Below are 19,575 nucleotides of genomic sequence, written 5' to 3' on the forward strand. Positions count from 1 at the left end.
AAAAAAAAATAGTTTGAGGATTAAATCAGAATTTTAATTTCATATTGTTTGAAGCCTTTTTTGAGGATGATACATTTTTTTTTTATACTTATGTCCATATAAGAGTTTAGGTGACACGCCGGTCATTTTCATAATATTCGTGTATTTCAAAGTTTCACAGACATTTTGGGTAAGTCCATGTGGAAGGCAATAGGGAAATTCAGATAAAAGAAAATGGAATTGGATAAAAATAGGAAATACTAACTTTAAAATATGGCATAATCCACAATTGATAATCTTAGCAGCCACTTCTAAAAGTTCGATATCCCTCTTTTTTTGGAAATAATGAAATAATATATAACCCTCGTTTTCATATCCCAAAATTTTGGAGTTCATACATATATTAGCTGCAGGTTTTTCCTCTCCTTTTTTCCCTGCATTCCAATCCTCCTCACCTAACTTTTCTCTTACTTCACTTAGTTAAGAAGGTTGAACTGTATTATACATTTATACTTCTGTATTTATTTTATGCACATATTTATTATAATAAATATTTCTTCTGTCACACTTTTCATACATATATACCACCAAAAAGGCTCAGGTTGACAGGTAATTTTTAAAAGTTCTGAGAGAAAGATCTTTTGTTTTATTTTTTACTGTTAGTCAAACGAGTTTCATCTCTTACATCTTATTACCTAGAATCGCTTGAATCCCCCAAAATAAAAAACTAATCTCTACCCAAATTGAATCCAATACAAAACCGAAAATTTACCTTTAAAAAAAAATTTAATCCGCAACCTACCTGTACATCTCCGCCAAAGAAGACCACAACTTGTGAAGACGATTGTTGTACAGCATTTGAATCTGGAGGCGATGGTGACCAAGGTGGAGTATAAACTATATCATTGGATCGACCCTGGTATCCAGCCACTCTGGCTAAACGGACGGGAACTGGAGCTGCCATCCTTTCGCTACAACTGCTACCACATCTTTTCTGCATTGAAATTTACAGAATTAATTATTTTTTTAACATACAACAAAATATAATATACAGAAATAGATTATTTCTTAATTTAACACGGGCGCGGGTGATGGTCTAGTGAGTCAAGAGCGTGGCTTTGTAATTGGGAGGTCCCCCAGTTCGAATCCCGCGTATGACTACTTTTTATTTGTTAGACAAAAATTGGTTTATAGTAAAGCATGAGCTTCCGCCTCCGTCCACGACACCCTAATTGGTAGATGGACGTTAAGACACGCCTGAAAAAAATTGGCGATTACTTTTAATTTAACATTAACAAATGATGAAAATGTTTTCTTTCTGTCATGACTGATTTAAGGTTATTAATTTAATTTCCATTAAATCATTGACGCCCGGAGCTTCTTTTAAGTCAGTGGTTCCCAAACTTTTTTGACCCATGGACCCCTTTTTATAGTCAAACCTTGCCCACGGACCCCCAAATGAAAAAGCTACGAGTACATAAATGCATAGTCTAAAATTTACAAATTTAAAAAAGCATTTTGTTGAAGAAGTATTTATTGAAATTATAACTTTTGTTTAAAATAAAATTTAAAAAAATTAAAAATTTGGATGAACGTGATGAGATGTTATGAGTGTATTTATATCCGGCTCAATGTTTGTGAGTAGCAACCGCAAATCCCCACGAGTAATCTTTGGTTCAGGTCTGCATGAAGAGCCGTTAGGTGTTTGACAGTGAGCAAGCAAATCTTCATCTCTATTTTGCAATTTCGAAAGATTTGGAAACCGAGAACATTCTCCTCTTCCCAAGTTTTGTTTTTACAGAAAACGTTTTGCAACAAACGGAGATATTACCCTTTTAGTTTTGATTAAATTTAATTGGTCACCTTGTTAGTCTCTAATTTCCATAATAATAAAAATGGATCACAGTTTAATTATTTTATATTGAACCTTGCGCGGACCCCCTGACGTTGATCAGGGACCCCCAAATCAATTTTAATTTTCCACGGACCCCCTGAATGATACCGGGGACCCCTGGGGGTCCGTAGGGACCACTTTGGGAACCACTGTTTTAAGTGCACAGCCATCCTCCGGACAGTGTTCTCTCTCTCGTTACAGACAACACAGTCCATCATCGGAAAGTTCTAATTATTGCATTATTCATTAAATCTAGTACAAAAGATTAACAATTAAATAACACAAAGCTGATATAATATATAATCTTAGAAAGAGGGATATTTTTCTGCCTAGGCTTAAGCTATTTTCCTCACTTCAATATTACTTGTGACTTAAGCATAAAGTTTAAAGGAACTTTACTTTGTAGGAGAACGTTTTCTTTAGGATCCCGCTGGATTTTGTTTTTTTTAAAAATTTCATTCTATTCTTGTATACCCATACACAAAATGCAAAATATGAAATTCCAAATCAACGTAACTAAACTGGAATGTACTAGAATGTGTTTCTATTTTTTTGACAGTTATGTGAAAAAAAATCAAATATGACATCAAAAATTACTTAAAAAACTGTATTTTAGTAAAAATACAGTTACAGTAGTACTCAAAATAGAAGGATCTATTTACTAGATCATTTACACTAATTTAGTAAAAGAAAGCATTGCAATTGAGCCAAATTTTCCTAAATTAATTTTGACCAAAAGCTGAGCTGATTGTCGCGACCTCTGTCGGCTTCTAAAGCCAAATTTTAAAGAATTTTAATTTTTTTTTTTTTTTTTGGCGCGTCAACAACTGAGGTTATTAGCGCCCGGAGCTTTTTTTCAGTGCACTGCCGGCCTCCGGACAGTGTTCTCTCGTTACAGACAAAACTGTGAGCTGTAAGAAGCTACTAGGGTAGAGAAAATCTAAGGGTCAGCTGCTGGATTCGAACCCGAGACCTCCGCGTGGGAGTCCAGTATGCTCTAACCTAATAGCTAATCACTTCCCCTGTAATTTTCATTTTTGAGTTACAATGAGCACACATACAAGACCACTCACACAAATATCAGAATTTGTTTTTTTTTTTTTTTTTTTTGAAAAACAAAATATTTCTGTGAAGTCTACAAAATTTAGTCTGAATTAAAAAAAAAAAAACTTTAACCTTACGAGAAGCGAGAAAAAATTATAATAATTTATTACTCTTTCTATAAATCATGTTTTAATTCTAAAATAAGACAAAATAATAAAAAAAAACATTTTTAATAGAAAGTTAAAAAAACTTAACCAACATAAATATTTGAAAGTAAGAAAACATTTAAAGAAACCAAAAACTGAAATACTTCTTACTTCCATATTTTTTTTTGAACGTTTGGTTTATTTTAAAAAGTTTTGTTTACACCAACAATTCCAGCAAAATCAATTCCATTATTTATTTATTTTTTTTTTTTCTCTCTTGCTAACACACATATTTTTTTTTTTGCTAATTATAGCCAAAGCTGGTATACACATTCAATAGGCGTACTGCCAGTGATATTACGCACGCGCGTGTTATTTCACATTCACTGAATATAATATTATTTTCTAAATATATCAAAAAAAAAAAAAATATAATTAAAAATGTGAGCATTAATTTAAAGTGTCTAAAATTAACTAAAAAAGTCAAAATCTGAACCTTTCAATGCAAGCAATAACAGAATGGAATCCCGTACATATTTACATTTTAAATCTTGATAAATTCTAAGGCATTGAATATAAGAAAAAGCTTTCAATAATTATTACTTTACTTCCTTTTCTTTTAAATCTAAGAATAAACATTCAATGTTCTTTGCAAATACCGTTACATATTTTGGCAAAAGTATCAATAATATCCAAGCGCAATATATCTGTCCAAAGCTCTACTACATAGCTGACATATAATAAAGCAAAATAAGGAGGAGGAAGAGGCAGCTTGCGTTTTCTATTCATAGCTTTTTTCTCAAGTGTCTAAAGCAATAGATTTTTTTGAGCTTACAATTAAAACCAAAAAAATGGAATAAATTTACAATTTAAGCTTTTCTGTTCATTTTTTTTTTTTAGTTCAAGGAAAAAAAAAAAAAAAGTCCTCAAACGCATCTTATCTATCTGGAGATCGTCGTCTCTGATAGCACTCAACCGTTCTCAATCGCATATCTTCAAAACAATGTAGTATATCTTCCTTAAAATCGTGCATTTTCACTTTAACCACTTCTCTCATTAAATTATAACACATGGCCACTAAACCCATACCCAGTAATAGATAAACAAAATTTATAATCAATTTAGTTTGATTACCACTTTTTGATTCAAGAATATTTGCTCCCGGCACAAAATCACCAATACCAATTTTACACAATGAGGTTACACAAAAATATGTTGAATCTAGATAATTCCATTTTTCCCATTCGGCAAACATAATGGTCCCAGTGGCTATATAAGCGCCCATCACCCACAGGCATGCTGTTGATGGTACAACAATTCTAGGCGGTTCCGGGTTCTCAGGGTCTCTTATCAAAGAGCATTCACATAGTTTGGTGTAGACCCATTTAAAAGTGCTGGCCAATACTTGTCCCATGTTCATGAAATACAATACATACAAGGGTATACCGAATACTGCGTAGACAACTGTGGCTAATTTACCCCAACTGGTGCGTGGTACCATATTTCCATAGCCAATCATGGTGAAAATTGACAGGCAAAACATCAGTGCGGCTGGAAATGACCATGTTTCAGCAGCTGTACGTCCATCGTAGCCAGCTTTCACTGCATGTGCAACACCATTTTGAAATCCTTTCAGTATTGCTGTCGCTTTCATTTTCCATCTAGTCTGATTGAACACATTTTCCGTTGTAGTTAATTCCCATAATTGTGCTGTACAATTTGCTCTCAATTCAATAACCGATTTATACTCTGGTCTCTCTTTAGCCCCTTCGATGGCTATAAAACTGAACGCACCGACTACAGCATAGCCGACTATCAGTCCGCCTACGCCCACTTGTGTGCACATAAATGCCACAATCTTTCGGCAACAATCACGCACCTTCTCTCTTGGGGTTGCCTGATGATAAGAGGACGCTGATCCTTTACTGCGCACAGAACTTCTGTAACGTGAAGAAGAATTTGACTTTGTCTTTGATTCATTCATTGTTACTCCTTCTGCAAAATTTCTATTTCTTCACAAATGCTAGTCTCCACTTTGCTATTTATCTCCTTCCAAAATACAAAAAGAAGAAACCAACAATTTTATCACATTCTACAGCAAAAAACATTCTGCACACCATCTTAGATAATAGCTTAGCCATTTTGTTTCTATTAAATAACAACACACTAGAGTAGACTCTCGCCACACTGACTACAGTGATTCTAAATCCATCCATACCGTACGCCCCTCTCCTAACATCCCACATATACAGAATTTGGACTCTCTCCCTCCCTGTCCCTGTTGCTAGTTCCTTCTTTAGCCAACCGATTAGTGTTGAAACTAGTTCGACGCTCGTTGTTGGTCTTCAAATAGCTATAAAAATATATTAAACATTGACCTAATAAATATTGAAGTAGGATATTTATGAATTGAAGATTGGATAAAATTAAAAATATCTCCTAAGTATCTATACCTATACAATAATTATGAATGAATGGCTAGATTGTAAAGCTACATTTTACAATCTACATGGTAAAATGGTAAACCAAAAAATTCGTTTTTCTAATTTTATTTCAGATACGGACTTACGTTAATTTAATTTTAATTTTATCTGAAAATTATTTCATCTTAACCCTTTACCTTTATCAAATACTGTGGCTAAGTCTTTTTTTATTTCGTTTTACAGCCCACAGTAACTACAAACAAAATTTATGAAATTGAAAGGCCCAGATTACGAACGATCTTGCTTAATCTTATCCAAAAATCCAAGAATGAGACACCAACTTGGAAACAAAGTCAGGTTTCGATAGATTATACGAGATTCGTATAATCGCTCGAAACTCGTAGATTCACTGGGCTGTAGAAATCATTGCCGAAGCTGAGAAAGAGGTTGAATACCCTAGAAAGTTACTTGCAATTCTTACTGGATGATCGTTTCTTACATCGAATATTACGTCTTATAAAAGAAAAAAAGTGTATCTATTGGCTTAATATAGATTGCAGTTTTTTTTTTTTTTGGAACTGATAAGGAATTATCTACTGTGAATACATGCCAGACAATTAAATCGTTGGTCGCCACCAATGTTTGCTACTTTGGCCCAAAAAAATGTCTTAAATAAAATGAAAAGGAATAAATCTTTCAGCAACACAGCAAAATTCAACCAGTAAATATTTAAAGAAGAACTAGAGGAAATTTCGTTGTTTTACTCTCCATACAGCTCCGCTTTGACCCTGTAATTTGTTCCGAATAAAATAGAAGCTTATTTCCCTTGGTGTTGGCGGTGCAATTGGTGAGGTCCAAAAATTATAAGCTTTTATGCCTAAAGAATGGTTTAAAGACAGGGACTCGTCGAAAGATAGATAAATGCCTATACAATTAGGTGGGGGCTAGTTTTTGCATTTATTTATAATTTTTAATTAGAAAAAAAAAAAAAAATTAACGTAATTTCATAACTCGCCTCTAAACTAATCTTTCAAGCAGTAAAGAAAATTAAAAGAAAGAAATATCTTTATTTTCCCGGCTAACATTTTATGCCTACAAACATGTAATGAACAAAATATATGTTCGGAAAAAAACATGATTAAATTTTTATGTCTCAAGAGTTGTGAAGTATGTCATGCGGTAATTTTGGTTTAGGTCGGCGAGAACTAGTTGGCTGGAAGACTTTTCCAGCTTCCATAGCTAGTAGGTAATCTATAAATCTTTACGAGTCGTCTTTGTTTTGAAAGATTTGTATTGATGTCTCACTGGGCCCCACCCACACTGGGTGTCAGTTATTTCAGTACAGGTCTAAGTATTGTAGTACAGAGCAGCCTGGAGCATAGTAATTTCTGAGGGGGTCTATCGGGATAAAGATAGTGCAATAATTTGTGAGAGTAAGAATTTACAAATATCTCTCTCTCTCTCTCTGTGAAAGTGTAAGAACTGTTACATTTACCACTTTGGTCTTTGGCCAGAGATGTAAGAGTGTAAGGAAGAATGGTTTCAATTCACTTGCCAGAATCTAGCTAAGAAACCAGTTCACAGTTTTGTCAATTATGATGACTAATGGGCAGAACTATTGTTAGACCCATTTATACCTTATATTTGTTGCCAAAATAATTTAAACATTCTAAATGTATGTCGTCGAACGCCAAAAACAATTTATTCACAGGTGCATAAGACTGCAACCGATTTATAAATGAAATAATAATAATAAAAAAAAGAAGTAAGAATCATCTTAGAAAACGATCTAAAAATAATCATTATCTATTGTGTTTTTATATTAGAATCACTCTACGATATATATTTCTTTAATCAGACTTAGAAAGAACAATAACAGGTCTTCCGCAAAGCATCCATTAGTTATTCTTCTACCAGAATGTCGCTGTTACATTCTGCCATAACACCTGCGTCAGATATTCCCTCTACTTCTTGACAATACTTGTTTAAACTCAGTCATTGGAGAGAGAGAGAGATCATAGCTTTGAAGACTAAATTTTTTTAGGGCCCTCATACCTGCCCCAAAAATCAACACCCGGGCTTGAAACAACTTCAAAGAGATTCAAAGAGCCTGTACAAAACAAACAATTAACTCATTAGAAAATGGCCAAAGCTCTTCTTTCTCCTGTTTCCTTTATAACTTTTTCAACCTAATCTCAATTATCAATCTGATTTTGAGGAGTCTCGTAACAAGGGTTGTTTCTTTAATCCAATAATATCTGAAATGGGACTTGGAGAGCGTCCGTAAAAGGTACACCAACAACGAAAAATCAGCTCAACTCATTATAGATTGCCAAACATCCCCAACCTAGTAAACATTTCACTAAATACCCTTTAAGAGTATTCTTGATAAAAGATTTAAAAAAAAAAAAACAGTACCAATAAAAACCAAATAATTTAGCCTTGAGATCAGTCTGAATATCCGTGCAGATCCCAATCCACTTTGATGCGTTTGTGCAGCACCCGATAGGATTTCATTAAATGTTTCCACATAATTTGTAACAGAGTTCGACATTGGAATACATGTCTACCTGTACAACCAAGAACTTCCATAATGAAGAAATTCTACAGGTCTTTTTCTAAAACAACTCAAGAGCATCTCAGGTAAATTACGCTCAAGAGGCCTGACAGCCCTTCTATGCTACATATAGATACTAAAATTTGGAATCTGAAGTAAAAAATAACATTAGATGTAAAAAAAAAGATGTTTGTTTCAATCAATAAAGGCAAGGTAATGCGAATAAAACTTAGCAGGACGAAAAGGAAAGCAGCATCTTACAACACTAATCTGTAATTGAAAATTAACATTGTTAATCACAAAATATTAACATTATTAATAAAACACTTGTATGAACACATATCTAAGTCTTAAAAAGGTAAATAATATCTTAGACGTTAAAGCTTTCTTTTAAATTGATAGTGATTATAATTATTTGGTAACAACTATTCGTTTTCAAATAATATTTGACCCTTGCTTGTAGATGTTTTTAATTCAATAAAAAAAGATTGAAAAATAGATTCAACAAATACTTTGTACATCTTATACTTTTTAGAGAATTTGGTTCTTTTGATAACAGTTCTTGTTTTTGAAAGTTCTTAAAATAAGCACACTTCAAAATATTCTTCTTAATTAAACCAAACAAGAGAACATAATTTAGAAACTGATTACATGCCTTTCGTTCATCATAATCAGCTGGGTTAGGTCTCAAAAATGCCGGTTCTAGTTTTGCCAAATAATTTTAAAAAGTAAAGAAATGATAATTACAATTTTAATCGCAAATAGGTTCACATGCATTATGCTAAAACCTATTTACCTTGGAATGTTATCACAACCAGAATAATTTCCTTATCATAGCGAATGTTCCTTTGGCGAATAAAAATCAGTTAAATAATTTATAAAAACCAGAACTAAAATCTAATTACAAAAGTGAAGTTTAGTTCTTCTAAAAGCGATTTCATGAAAGTCAATTCAGTTTATCATATAAAAATGTCTAGGCTAAAAAGGTTAGACACAACAGGTTAGTATAAAATTAGCAATGAATTTGAAGTAGGCAATATATATAAGCCTGATATACTAATCAAGCAAAGTATCATTAATAACAGTAAGAATGGAAACATACTTAATACTAATTTAAAACTGAAATACCTGAATTATCCGACAAATAAGTTTACATGTTGTACTGAGAGTCATGCAACTTAAAAAGTTTAGCTAATCCACTATATAGTTTATTCATATCAATTCTAAAAGAAGCACAGTTTTTATAAAATGAATATTTAAAATAAAAGTTAACTCAACTCTCAATACCATTCCTTACGACCAAAGTTACACCACCATTCCAATTCCACCATAACCACTGCCAATGACCAAGAGGTTTGAAAGTTATTTTTAATAAAATGTTTAGTTTAACTAACCATATTACAAAAGCAAAATTTGATTTTTAAATAGGCCTAATAAATATTTATTTATTTTCCGAATATTAAGTTTATTACTTTTAAACATAAATAATCATAGCCTATCGATAACGTGAAGTAACCTGTATACAATCGAGCATTATAACACATTGTACAACCTTACCCTACATTGTTGAGATAGCAACCTTACAATTTAGCGATTTCTAATAGAAATTTTTTTTAATCGTTTTTTTTTTTTTTTTTTACCAAAACAATGGCTACACAAATTGTGCAATATGTGTTGATAAGGAAGGATTTAATATCATCATTAAAATGGACATTAGGAGCGTTGATAGCGCAAGCTTGCCATGCATGTACAGCCACAATACACTTATTTTATGAAGATCAAAATACCAAAGAATATTTGAAGGATTTGGACAATATGCACAAGGTGGTTTTAGAGGTATGATTATATATATATGTATATTAAAAAGAAGTGAAAGCGTACTTGTCATTTGTGGAACTATCATATAATCTATAGAATGTTGTTAGTAAATGTATAGTTAACATTTTTAGTGAAATTTCCTACATGGTTTAAAAACTACGTTTCTTTAAATTTTGTGTAAGCATAATTCACAATTATGCATCTCAATGGTTAAGTGATAAATGCAATTGGGTAACATGACACCTCCACTAAAAGTAACAATTTTGGCAACATTTTACATTAGTTGCACCATTCTTTTTGTTCGACTGCAGTTTTATTGCATTCTATAGTTTAGTATTCTATTCTATAGTGAGTAATGTCAAGCGAATAAAACGTGACCTATAGGAATTGATGTGTAAAAGGGTATTTCTTTTGCGTAACGGTTTGTTATCCACTAAGTAGAAATTACTATTTTCTCCTCCCTTGGCCGATCCGAGAAAGTCGAGTGTGCAACCATAATTGTAGGAAACTCTACCAGATTAATTTATATCCTTGGGTTGCCAGATATCGGTATGGAGAACAGGTTGTCGACAGCTTCCTAATGTTCCTCCTATGTGGACGACCTAAATGAATCAAATTCGTGTGCGACTTTCAAATAGACAAGCTAATTGAGTTTAAAGTTTCATATAAATTTTCAAGAAGGCGCCAAGCATTAGTCTGCCTACCACAATCTTGATTAGTATAATGGCTTAATTTTACAATTTATCGGAACGTTACAAAAAATTTTTTAAGAACTCAGTTTTAGAATTAGTATTAAAGCAGTTTATAGTAACTTTACATTAGTTGTTAACAATATCACAAGTTAAAACAAAATTAATATTAGCTTGTCTAAGAATATTTGTAGTATTGAGTTGATTTCTTTAAACTTTGTTGGACATTTAGGTACCTGACGAAGATGTACTTATGGAGCTTACCTTGAAATTGAAACTGGACAATATTGACCATAAATTATGGATTGAACAACCAGAAGATATAGCTACTTGCTTAGTATTAAAACCATATCCTAAAAGTGAAGTACAGAATTATTTTAAAAAATACAAACTGTTTTCGGGATAATAAAAAAGCATTTTTGAAATGAATAACTTACTTTGTAATCTCCTTTTACCCTTTTAAATATTAATAATTAAATTTTTTTTCATAAACTGTCTGCTAATAGAAAGTAATTTAATGTTCGCTTATAGCAATAAAGTAACCTCCTTTCCCTACCCCCTAACTAATACGTTGCCAATATTGTGTTGGTAAACCTGTGGATCTCTAAAGCTGTGCTCAGTGTTTGGGTTATGCACGGTTGTATGCCCATCTGTTCAGTCTTGGCCCAGATGTAGGAGAATGTTTACGAGTGTGCTTCTATTAAATTAAATTTTTTAGAAATTTTTGTTTAGATCCATTTGATTTTCTTTTTTTAGTAGTTGCTAATATATTAATTTTTGCTTAATCTATGTTATTTCATTTATTTAGAGAAAAGCTTTCATAATTCGTAAACTTCGAAAAAGTGTTGACCATATTGTGGTGAGAAGTTTATCATTGTTTACTCTTGCAGTATACGCTTAAAAATTAAATTTTTTTCTGGAACTTTCAATAGTTATACGGTTTTAAATATTAATGCATTTTAAAAACAAACTAGGAGAAGTGCACACAGAGAATTGACAAGTTTTGATAAAAGGTAAGTTTTAAAGTGTTTAAATCTTTTTTTACATTTAAGCTTTTAAAGGAATCCACTAATCATATAATACTGGTTGAATTAAAGCAAATTTTTCATTTAGGAAAAGTTTTATTTTCATAAGAACGGGAACTTTTTCAAATTCATGAGAAGTACCGTTATACCAAGAAATAATTAAGTAATCAGAATTTGTTCAATACTTTTATGAAAATTTTGAAGCACAAGCATTTTTAATGTGGATATTCAAAAAATACATGCTAACTTAGATTAGTGATGTACAGTTATTTTTAAACCAATTTGAATGCCCTTGAAAAATATTACTTTTTTGCTCAATAATTTAAAATCTCCTTATATATTTATTAATGTAAACTATATTATGTTTTATTACTTTTTTTTTTTATTAATCAATTTGAAGTGTGGGAAAATATCTGGGTTTTCTTTTGAATCGAGGAAACCCTGGAAAGATGAAAGATTTCATTTTGATATGCATAACCTTGCCTTGTGTAAACTTAATTCAAGAAATATGACTAACAGTAAACACGGTTGTTTGATTGACATAAGACCTGTTACAGAATGATTACTTGGAAGATGTAAGTAAGAAAAGAGTAAGCGATGATAATAATTAGGGTTTTAGTGCCTTCTCTTCTTGTTTACGAAATAGAGTAAAAGGAGAAACTGGTAATAGTCCTTAATACGGGAAAATACTGGTCGGTAGGTAGCTTAAGAACAGGTTGGTTAAAGGGTGTACTGAAAAATAATCGGGATGCTAATCCAGATTAAAAGTTTGCCCCACTTCGAAAAACACCCAGGCGAGACTGCCTACGAAAAATATTAACTTATACTATTCAATACACCGTCTACATTGTGCCGTGTCGCAATGGAAATCTAAATTGAAGATGAGCAAGGATAGTTTTGTTGCCTACGGTTGGATAACAGCGCTGTAGCAATAATTTTTCAAATATTTTGTCGAGAAAGGACATGAACCTTATTGGCCTAAAGGATGTGACTATCTTTACCTAGCTTGTGATTTATTTGGGAAATTTTCGTAGGATAGGAAAATAAGTAGTTCAAAGATGGTATAGCACAGATACATTTTAATCGCCACCCGCTTAGAAAGAAAAGCCAAGGGATAGAAAAAAAAAAAAAGGAGGAAGAAGTTTGATAGGGAGGCAGGATGTAGCAGCCCAGAATAAGGTCAAAAGGTGTGCTGGGAAGAATGAGAGAGAGAGGTAGACATCAGAGAGCCTGTAGGAGAAGATAAGATGAGATGAGATGATATTGAAATTGAATTGCTGAACTATCGATGGAAGTGTCGATATGGTCAGTTCGGAAAGTTTCAAAGTCCGAGATGTAGAAATTTGAGATGTCTGTGAGGGCGTGAGCAATGGAATTTAACCACCAACCATTATTCTGCCCAACCTTCAGAAATTACTATGTTTCACTGTCAGAGATGTAGAAGTTATGAATTACAATATTTCCTTACAAGATAATTTAAATATAAAAAAAAAATAAATGATTAACAAATGTAAAAAAAAAAGAATATTGCCAATTTAAATAATATTTTTTCTATTTATTTTTTTGTTCAGCTTTCGACTAGGTCATCTTCAAGGCTGTGGAACATATTTTACAATAAATAGATTGTGTTCCACAGCCCTGAAGATGACCTAGTCCTGTAAGGTTGCAGAAAATAAATAAATTAAAAAAAATGACTGAATTAGCAATATTCTTCCGTTTGGATTCAAGAATTAGAAACCACAAACGATGAACAATGAACTCTTAAAGTGGGCATACGTATTTACGTAGTTTAACGCTAAAGATAAATTAATTATTCATCAATTACGTTGATTTAGCTCATTTCGAAAATCTTCTACGTATAAAACATGTCACTTTGTAAACACTTAAAATCCCTACTTCTGTTCAGAACGATCTTGACCGAAGGTCTTATTGCGTCCCCTAGTGCTGCACACAAATGTAATAACAAATTTCAAATTTTTGGTTTAGGTTAGGTACTGAAAAGAAATTACAAGAACTTTTTCGTTTTTTTTAGCGATAAACTGAGGTAGGAGAAGGTTGTATGAATAATCAAAATTATTTTTTTTGCTAAAGATAATTTGTTAAAGTTAAATAGGTTCATTGAATAATTTGATTTAAATAAAGAATATTACTAGCTTAAAGTGATGATGCAAAGCTGTAGGTAAAATATATAATATAATATAATGAATACCAATTAGAACTGCTATTAGTTGGTCAAGGACTTATCTCCCAGTTTTCAACACTTATTAAGTTTTAAAATTGTTACAGCTGATTGCATTTTATATTTTTGGGGCTCAAAAAATAATTTGAACTTTTTAATTCGTTGCCTACAGCAATCTTATTTAAATTTAAATATTTTTTACTTGGGAAGTCTTCTCAGTACCAATTCGATTTCTGGAGAGTCGCGATAAAAGGACGTCATTGTCCTTTATCGGACAGGTGAGCTGTAAACGCTCCTTGGAATATACAATTTCTGTAAGCTAACCAGTTGGATTTGAACCTGAAACTTCCAGCCGGTTTTTTTTTTTTTTTTTAAATCTATCGCGTTACCAATAGTACTATCTCTTACCAATTTTTTCTATAGCTAGCCCACGTTTTTAAATCACTACAAACTATAAAAGCATGACGACAGTAGATATAATATTTTCACACATGATTTATGCTCAAAACAACAGCTGATGTTATAGCAAGAAAGTAGCTGAAGTAAAGAAGGAATTGGATTCGTTGGAGGTCGGTTAGTTTAGCTGGACTTAAAGTAAGGATATGTTGTCAACAAAATTTTTGTGGGGGGGGTTCCTTCCATGTCAGGCATATGTTTTAAGCACAGCCAAAAATAGCGGGAAAACCACGAACTTTCGGTTCATTTACCTTTAACTTGATATCTTTTCGAGCAACTCTTGAACCATGTATTCAAGTATAAAAGGTAAAATAGATTTCGGTGTAGTTTCCAATTTTCTAATTTAGATAATGTTGGTAATAATCAAAATATATTTTAAACTATAGAGTTAGAAATTATTTTAAGTTAGAAAATTGAAAATTGTGAGAACAAATTTTACAAAAATGCTACCGATGCCTCAGAATATATCTTTCCCAATGATAAAATAAGCTTATGCTGACTGACTATAAAATAAAATTTTCTAACCAAATTCTGTAATCTAGCAAAGAATGTCACGTCAGAGACGTAGTAAACAAATGTTTCTCAATTTAGAAGTTAATCAGTCTTGCTATTTTTATAAACGATAAGGTTTTTAATAATGTTTATAACATTCTTAGAATTTGTGTTTTTATTTTAGATATGCTTATTGAATTGATCTTATTGTTCTAAATTCTGGTATTGTTTATAAACTTCTTTTTTTTCTTGCTTTGAATATAGATTACACTTCTTAGAAAATCCTAGCTGAGTTTTGTTTTTTTAAAGGGACTGTAACGTATAGTTTAGGGTTGCTTCTGGTGTGACCCACTTGTTTTTAGTTGCACGTAGGAGGCCGTGGGAAGCTTTAACATATTTGTTTGTTGAACTTTTAATTGCTGAATTTTATGTAATATACATTCTTTAAGTTTATATATTAATTTCCTGGGATTAATAAGCCTGGAAGCTGTGGAAACAGAGGAGATTGATGTGGAAGATGAAATCAAAGCATGCAGGCAGCAAGATGCCTTTTACTTTCAATGAAGTGCTTCGTTTTTCAGATCATGCAGCTCAAATTGACATTTAAATGAAGATTAATCAGATTTTTTTTTTGGTTGCTTATGAGGTGTGGAGAATCATAAGATAAAATATATATAGCTTTCGTTGCCTTCATTAAACAGAAAAGGAGTTGTGCAGTGACTTGTTCAAGTGCAGAGAAAACCAAAGCACCCTAATAAGTCGATGAGAGGGAGTTCAGTGGCACCCGTGGCTTTTAGGATGGTATGTAAAGATCTTGGAAGGATTGGTGTGTGAGGATGAAGAAGAAGAAGAAGAAGAAGAAAAGCCGAAGATAGGCGAGAATGGCAGTTCTTTGTGAAGAAGGTGTAGATCCAACCAGTGAAAGCTAGCACTTTACTTACTAAATTCACTGTAGAAGAGTTAAAATAAGTTAATGAAAAATATAAACAGCTGTTTTGAATTCTTGAGTCATTTTTTTTTCGCTTTTTGATTTCATCGAAAATAAAGATTTACACAAAGGATGACATAAAGGTTATCACTCTTTTTTAAAAAACAATTTGCCGCAAGTATGTAATTCACCACAATATTATAGTTCTTTTTAATAAACAACTACCAAATATTTGTGAAAATCAAAGGTACGTTTTGCAGATTATACTGCCTTTTATTGCATAATATAATAGGAGGAGAAAATATGTCTCCCATCATATTACCCACATGATAGTTTTGATTTATGGTCGCACTATATAAACTATCAAAGCAGACCACTATTTTATGAGTGTTAGGAGTCAAAATATAAATTTTGCCAGTATGGAACACCCACAAGTTGTTAGTGGTCTCTGTATCATTGTTTATATTTTCACAAAGTAAACTAATCTATTCCTTTGGAAAGTAATTTAAACCCTATTAGCTGTGTCCAGCTGTATAGGTGTTGAACTCACTGATAGGAAACAAAATATGATCACAGGGTCCGCAGGAGAGATGCAATCAAGTCATAACATATGGCGGATGCGTAACCCACCCTACCTTATTGCCTCTAACAAGGCCTCTTAACACAACAAATGCCATATGCGCTAACGGAAATAATAGATCGCTTCCTACGCGATTAATGCAGCTGACTTGGTCGACCAGGTGATCAAGGATATGAAACTTTTATAAGTCCCTGCTTTATATTACATTCTTAGATCAAGTTACTCATTCACTCTACTTGAAACTTCAGAGACTGAGAAGTATCTGACCCCAAGAAAAACGTTGAGGATACTAAAATGTTGATTGAAAACTCTGAATTTCGTTAATTTGTGCAAATGTTTCACGCTTTATTTTATTTTGTCCTTGAATAAATAGTGGTATCTATTAAATGAATTGAATTTAACATTCATTTTAATTTTGAGTCACAACAGTTACAAAAAAAAAAAATGTGTGCATCAAATAATCAAACATGTGAACAATAGGTGCTTATGACGAAATGTCCATTTGTATGGCGAGTACACAACTTTCCTTTGTAGGTTGTTTTTATGGCATTATCTCACGCCTAGTTGGTCATATATGGTTTTATTTTATATATTAACCGTCCCTCTTATAACATTAGCATATAAATACAAATAATGATTTGAATTTAATAATTAAATATTTGGATAAATCTATTGGTGAAAGGAGAGAGCTAGATATGTATTTATATAATATATAAAGTGCATGAAATGTATATAATAAACTTTTAGCACGAATCAGTAACACATTCAGGTTTTAACCCTAATTGGCAAATTTTCTATTTAAATTAAATTTTATTGAAGGTCCCTAACAGAGAAAGCAAATGGTAAGTTTTGTTTGCACTGACAAAGCCTAATCGAAAAAACCTATTTTGGGATGGAGAATTGAAACTAATTTAACTTGGATGGCAATTGAGACAAAACTTCTTTTTTTGATACAAGATTGAAACGAAACTACCTTAGAGAGGAGTTTTCAAGAAAACTTCCTTTGATTGAAAGTGATTCACCAACTACCTTGGGAATCAAATAAGACTAGGTAACTTTGGGCAGCTTTGAAGGCACAAAGTACCTAGCAGGGGGATTGAGACAAATATTCCTTGGATGGAAACCATGTACAAGTCCTTTCCCTTTTCATGAACTAAAAACCAGCTGCTGCTCACTATAATCTGCAAATCGTACTACTGGTAGATAGTAAATTGTATTAAAAATATTTAATAGTTGTTTCTTTGGGATGGGAAAGGCTTAAAATGTTCTCGGCTTTGCAAGTAGATGGCGTTGCATTTAATGAAATTTCGTTATTTTTTTTGTAGGTAACCCGTCAATAACGTGTATGGGATAGATTCGATATGTCGACCAGTTTTCTTTATATGCAACATATTTATTAGACGTGATGACGTTTGTATTTCTCGTTGAAATGGATTAATTGGAATAAAGAAAATGAGAAAATCTATAAAAAGGAATTACTGTTCATTATTTTTTGTGACTGAATCATAGTTTCAATAGGATGAAAAATTAATGCCAGTTTCAGTCATGATAAACTTTATTATGCCGCGAGCCTTCGACCTAGGGACTAGGTTTATCTTCATGGCTAATTTACAATATACTTTTTTACATCATTAAAGGGTTGGTGTGTCTTCTGTCTATGTGACAAGGTTCATGAACAGACAAGACAGAAGAAAAAGGAAACCAACCAATAAATGATTTTGAGTGAGTTCGTTCAGAATAATGCAAGTTGTTTTTTTTATTGGATAAATAAATTCGTGAAAAAGAGAGAACTAGATTGCAATATATATTTATACGAGTATATAAAGTGTATGGAGGCGCCACGATAGCCGAGCGGTTAGGAGGTGAGACCAGTAAAGCTAATACGAGTATGTATTGTTGGTTAGTGGGTTCGATTCCCGGTCTAAAAACCTTGCATTTTATTTAATGGTTAATAAAAGAAATTTACAGTGAAGTATGTTTACTAGTCGCCTCCGTCCACGACACCCTAATTGGTAGTTGGACGTTAAGTCCCCGCCTGAAAAAATAGGCTATTACTTTACTTTATAAAGTGTATGGGTGAGAGAGAGAGAGAGAAGAAAAACATCATCTTTCATCAGGACAATGCTGAAAAGGTCCATTAACAATGGGTTATCTTGAGAGAATTGAAGTATGGTCCCTTCCTATTCATCAGTTTGGTTTCTGACTTCCTCGTATTCCCAAATCCAATGGAAAAACCTAGAGAACGTTTTGAGTCATATAGACACAATTGGTAGTTGCAGATAGATATTTTACACGCCTTTCAGTTCATACGAAGAACTGAATGTGTTTTTCAAATTATAAGTTTAAAGAGAAATTGTATTAATAATTAAACTTTGAGAATTGCAGTCAGAATCAAGCAATTATTTCTTACCCAAGTTTTTTCTTTTCTACTTCATCATAAAAGTGCTCTTTTTTTATTTATTTTAATAAAATTAATCAAGCATAAGTTCTCCAAAAATGGATTCCTTTTTTTATGTATTTAAATATGGCAGCTCTCTAACGATAAATAAGAGTGAAGACACTCACAGAGGGAAAGTATTCTATTACTGGCTTTTAAAAAACACTTTCGAATAGCATTCGAGAACTTTCGTAATAGTTTCTCCTTTTCAAGTTTTTTTTAAAAAAAAGTGCTCAATGAATCGAGTCTACATCGATACATAACTCCCAAGATGTTTTCTTTAATTTTATTCTACGTATGGTTGACATAGTGGTAGTGGGTTTGATAATATTCTGTTAATTACTTTGTGTTTTTAGATGCTCTGGGAAGTTTTATTTTATTTTGTTTTTTGTTTTTTACTTCCTCTTTTTACAGTAAATTCCATCTGCTTCTAAGATCTTCTTTCAGCTTTTCTATTCTCGTAGCACTAGTGAAGGTCAACAACTTTTCTTTGAGATCACAGATAGTACAAACTTCATTTAAATATCTACTCAATACTTACAAAAAGTAATGAAATTCCAAATTATTAAACATTACAACCTTTTTATCGTTGAGGGACGTTTAGAATGGGACAAGAATATTATTTGCTGCGTGGGGGAGGGGGAACGATAGAAAAACCTGCAGCTAGAGGAGAAAGTTAGAGAAGGATATGTTTAATGGTTTTGTGTTCTGTAGGGAATGGAAGGATCTTAGCAGAAAGGGTTAGGATTGACAATTTAGAGCGGAGAGGAGTTTCAGCAAATAGTTTTGGGTATGAAGAAGGGATTCATGTTTTTTTTAAGTAAAAAAGTAAGGGGATTGTGGAAGAAGATATTTCATGGAATCGATGGAGGGGAGTCAGTCGAGGATAATGTGTCAATTCTTCGTGATTTTTATTTTAAAAAAATTG

At 32.3% G+C, this 19,575-nt stretch overlaps 4 protein-coding genes across 7 annotated transcripts in view; 2 read left to right on the plus strand and 2 right to left on the minus strand.

Annotated features, from left to right (window-relative positions):
- Positions 1 to 11,039, minus strand: part of LOC141458920 (mitochondrial protein C2orf69 homolog) — a 35,231-nt gene extending 24,192 nt beyond the window's left edge. For 2 of the 3 annotated variants that reach the window (XM_074137505.1, XM_074137504.1), the window contains exons 1-2: positions 9,172 to 9,407; positions 782 to 973 (exon numbers count right to left, since the gene is read on the minus strand). In XM_074137505.1, coding sequence (XP_073993606.1) covers positions 782 to 973; positions 9,172 to 9,216 — 237 coding nt within the window. In that variant the 5' untranslated portion in view covers positions 9,217 to 9,407. Of the gene's footprint in view, positions 1 to 781; positions 974 to 9,171; positions 9,408 to 10,814; positions 10,904 to 10,987 lie in introns of those variants that run through there. The other variant, XM_074137506.1, reaches the window with a different exon arrangement.
- On the minus strand, positions 2,665 to 9,068 carry LOC141458923 (two pore potassium channel protein sup-9). The gene has a single exon (XM_074137509.1). It carries the CDS (start codon positions 5,045 to 5,047, stop codon positions 4,001 to 4,003), a length of 1,047 nt encoding a protein of 348 aa, XP_073993610.1. The 5' UTR covers positions 5,048 to 9,068; the 3' UTR covers positions 2,665 to 4,000.
- Positions 9,576 to 10,982, plus strand: LOC141458928 (putative peptidyl-tRNA hydrolase PTRHD1). Its single transcript, XM_074137517.1, has 2 exons — positions 9,576 to 9,879; positions 10,783 to 10,982. The coding sequence occupies exons 1-2, from the start codon at positions 9,691 to 9,693 to the stop codon at positions 10,954 to 10,956; spliced, it is 363 nt and encodes a 120-aa protein (XP_073993618.1). The 5' UTR covers positions 9,576 to 9,690; the 3' UTR covers positions 10,957 to 10,982.
- Positions 11,040 to 11,174: 135 nt separating the features above from the next.
- Positions 11,175 to 19,575, plus strand: part of LOC141458916 (E3 ubiquitin-protein ligase RNF19B-like) — a 216,553-nt gene continuing 208,152 nt past the window's right edge. Inside the window, exon 1 of one of the 2 annotated variants that reach the window (XM_074137497.1) lies at positions 11,175 to 11,563. The gene's annotated coding sequence lies outside the window, so the exon portion shown is untranslated. The remainder of the gene's footprint in view (positions 11,564 to 19,575) is intronic. The other variant, XM_074137498.1, reaches the window with a different exon arrangement.

Source organism: Rhodnius prolixus, unplaced genomic scaffold (assembly GCF_049639745.1).
Source record: "Rhodnius prolixus isolate KJV_2025 unplaced genomic scaffold, Rpr scaffold_5, whole genome shotgun sequence".
Lineage (NCBI taxonomy): Eukaryota > Metazoa > Arthropoda > Insecta > Hemiptera > Reduviidae > Rhodnius > Rhodnius prolixus.

What these genes read in the sequence shown, in the direction of transcription:
- LOC141458923 (XM_074137509.1), bottom strand. Translation starts at nt 5,047, where the DNA reads ATGAATGAATCAAAGACAAAGTCAAATTCTTCTTCACGTTACAGAAGT.
- LOC141458928 (XM_074137517.1), top strand. Translation starts at nt 9,691, where the DNA reads ATGGCTACACAAATTGTGCAATATGTGTTGATAAGGAAGGATTTAATA. An exon ending in TGCACAAGGTGGTTTTAGAG is followed by an intron (nt 9,880 to 10,782) that starts GTATGATTATAT and finishes TTGGACATTTAG; the next exon opens with GTACCTGACGAAGATGTACT.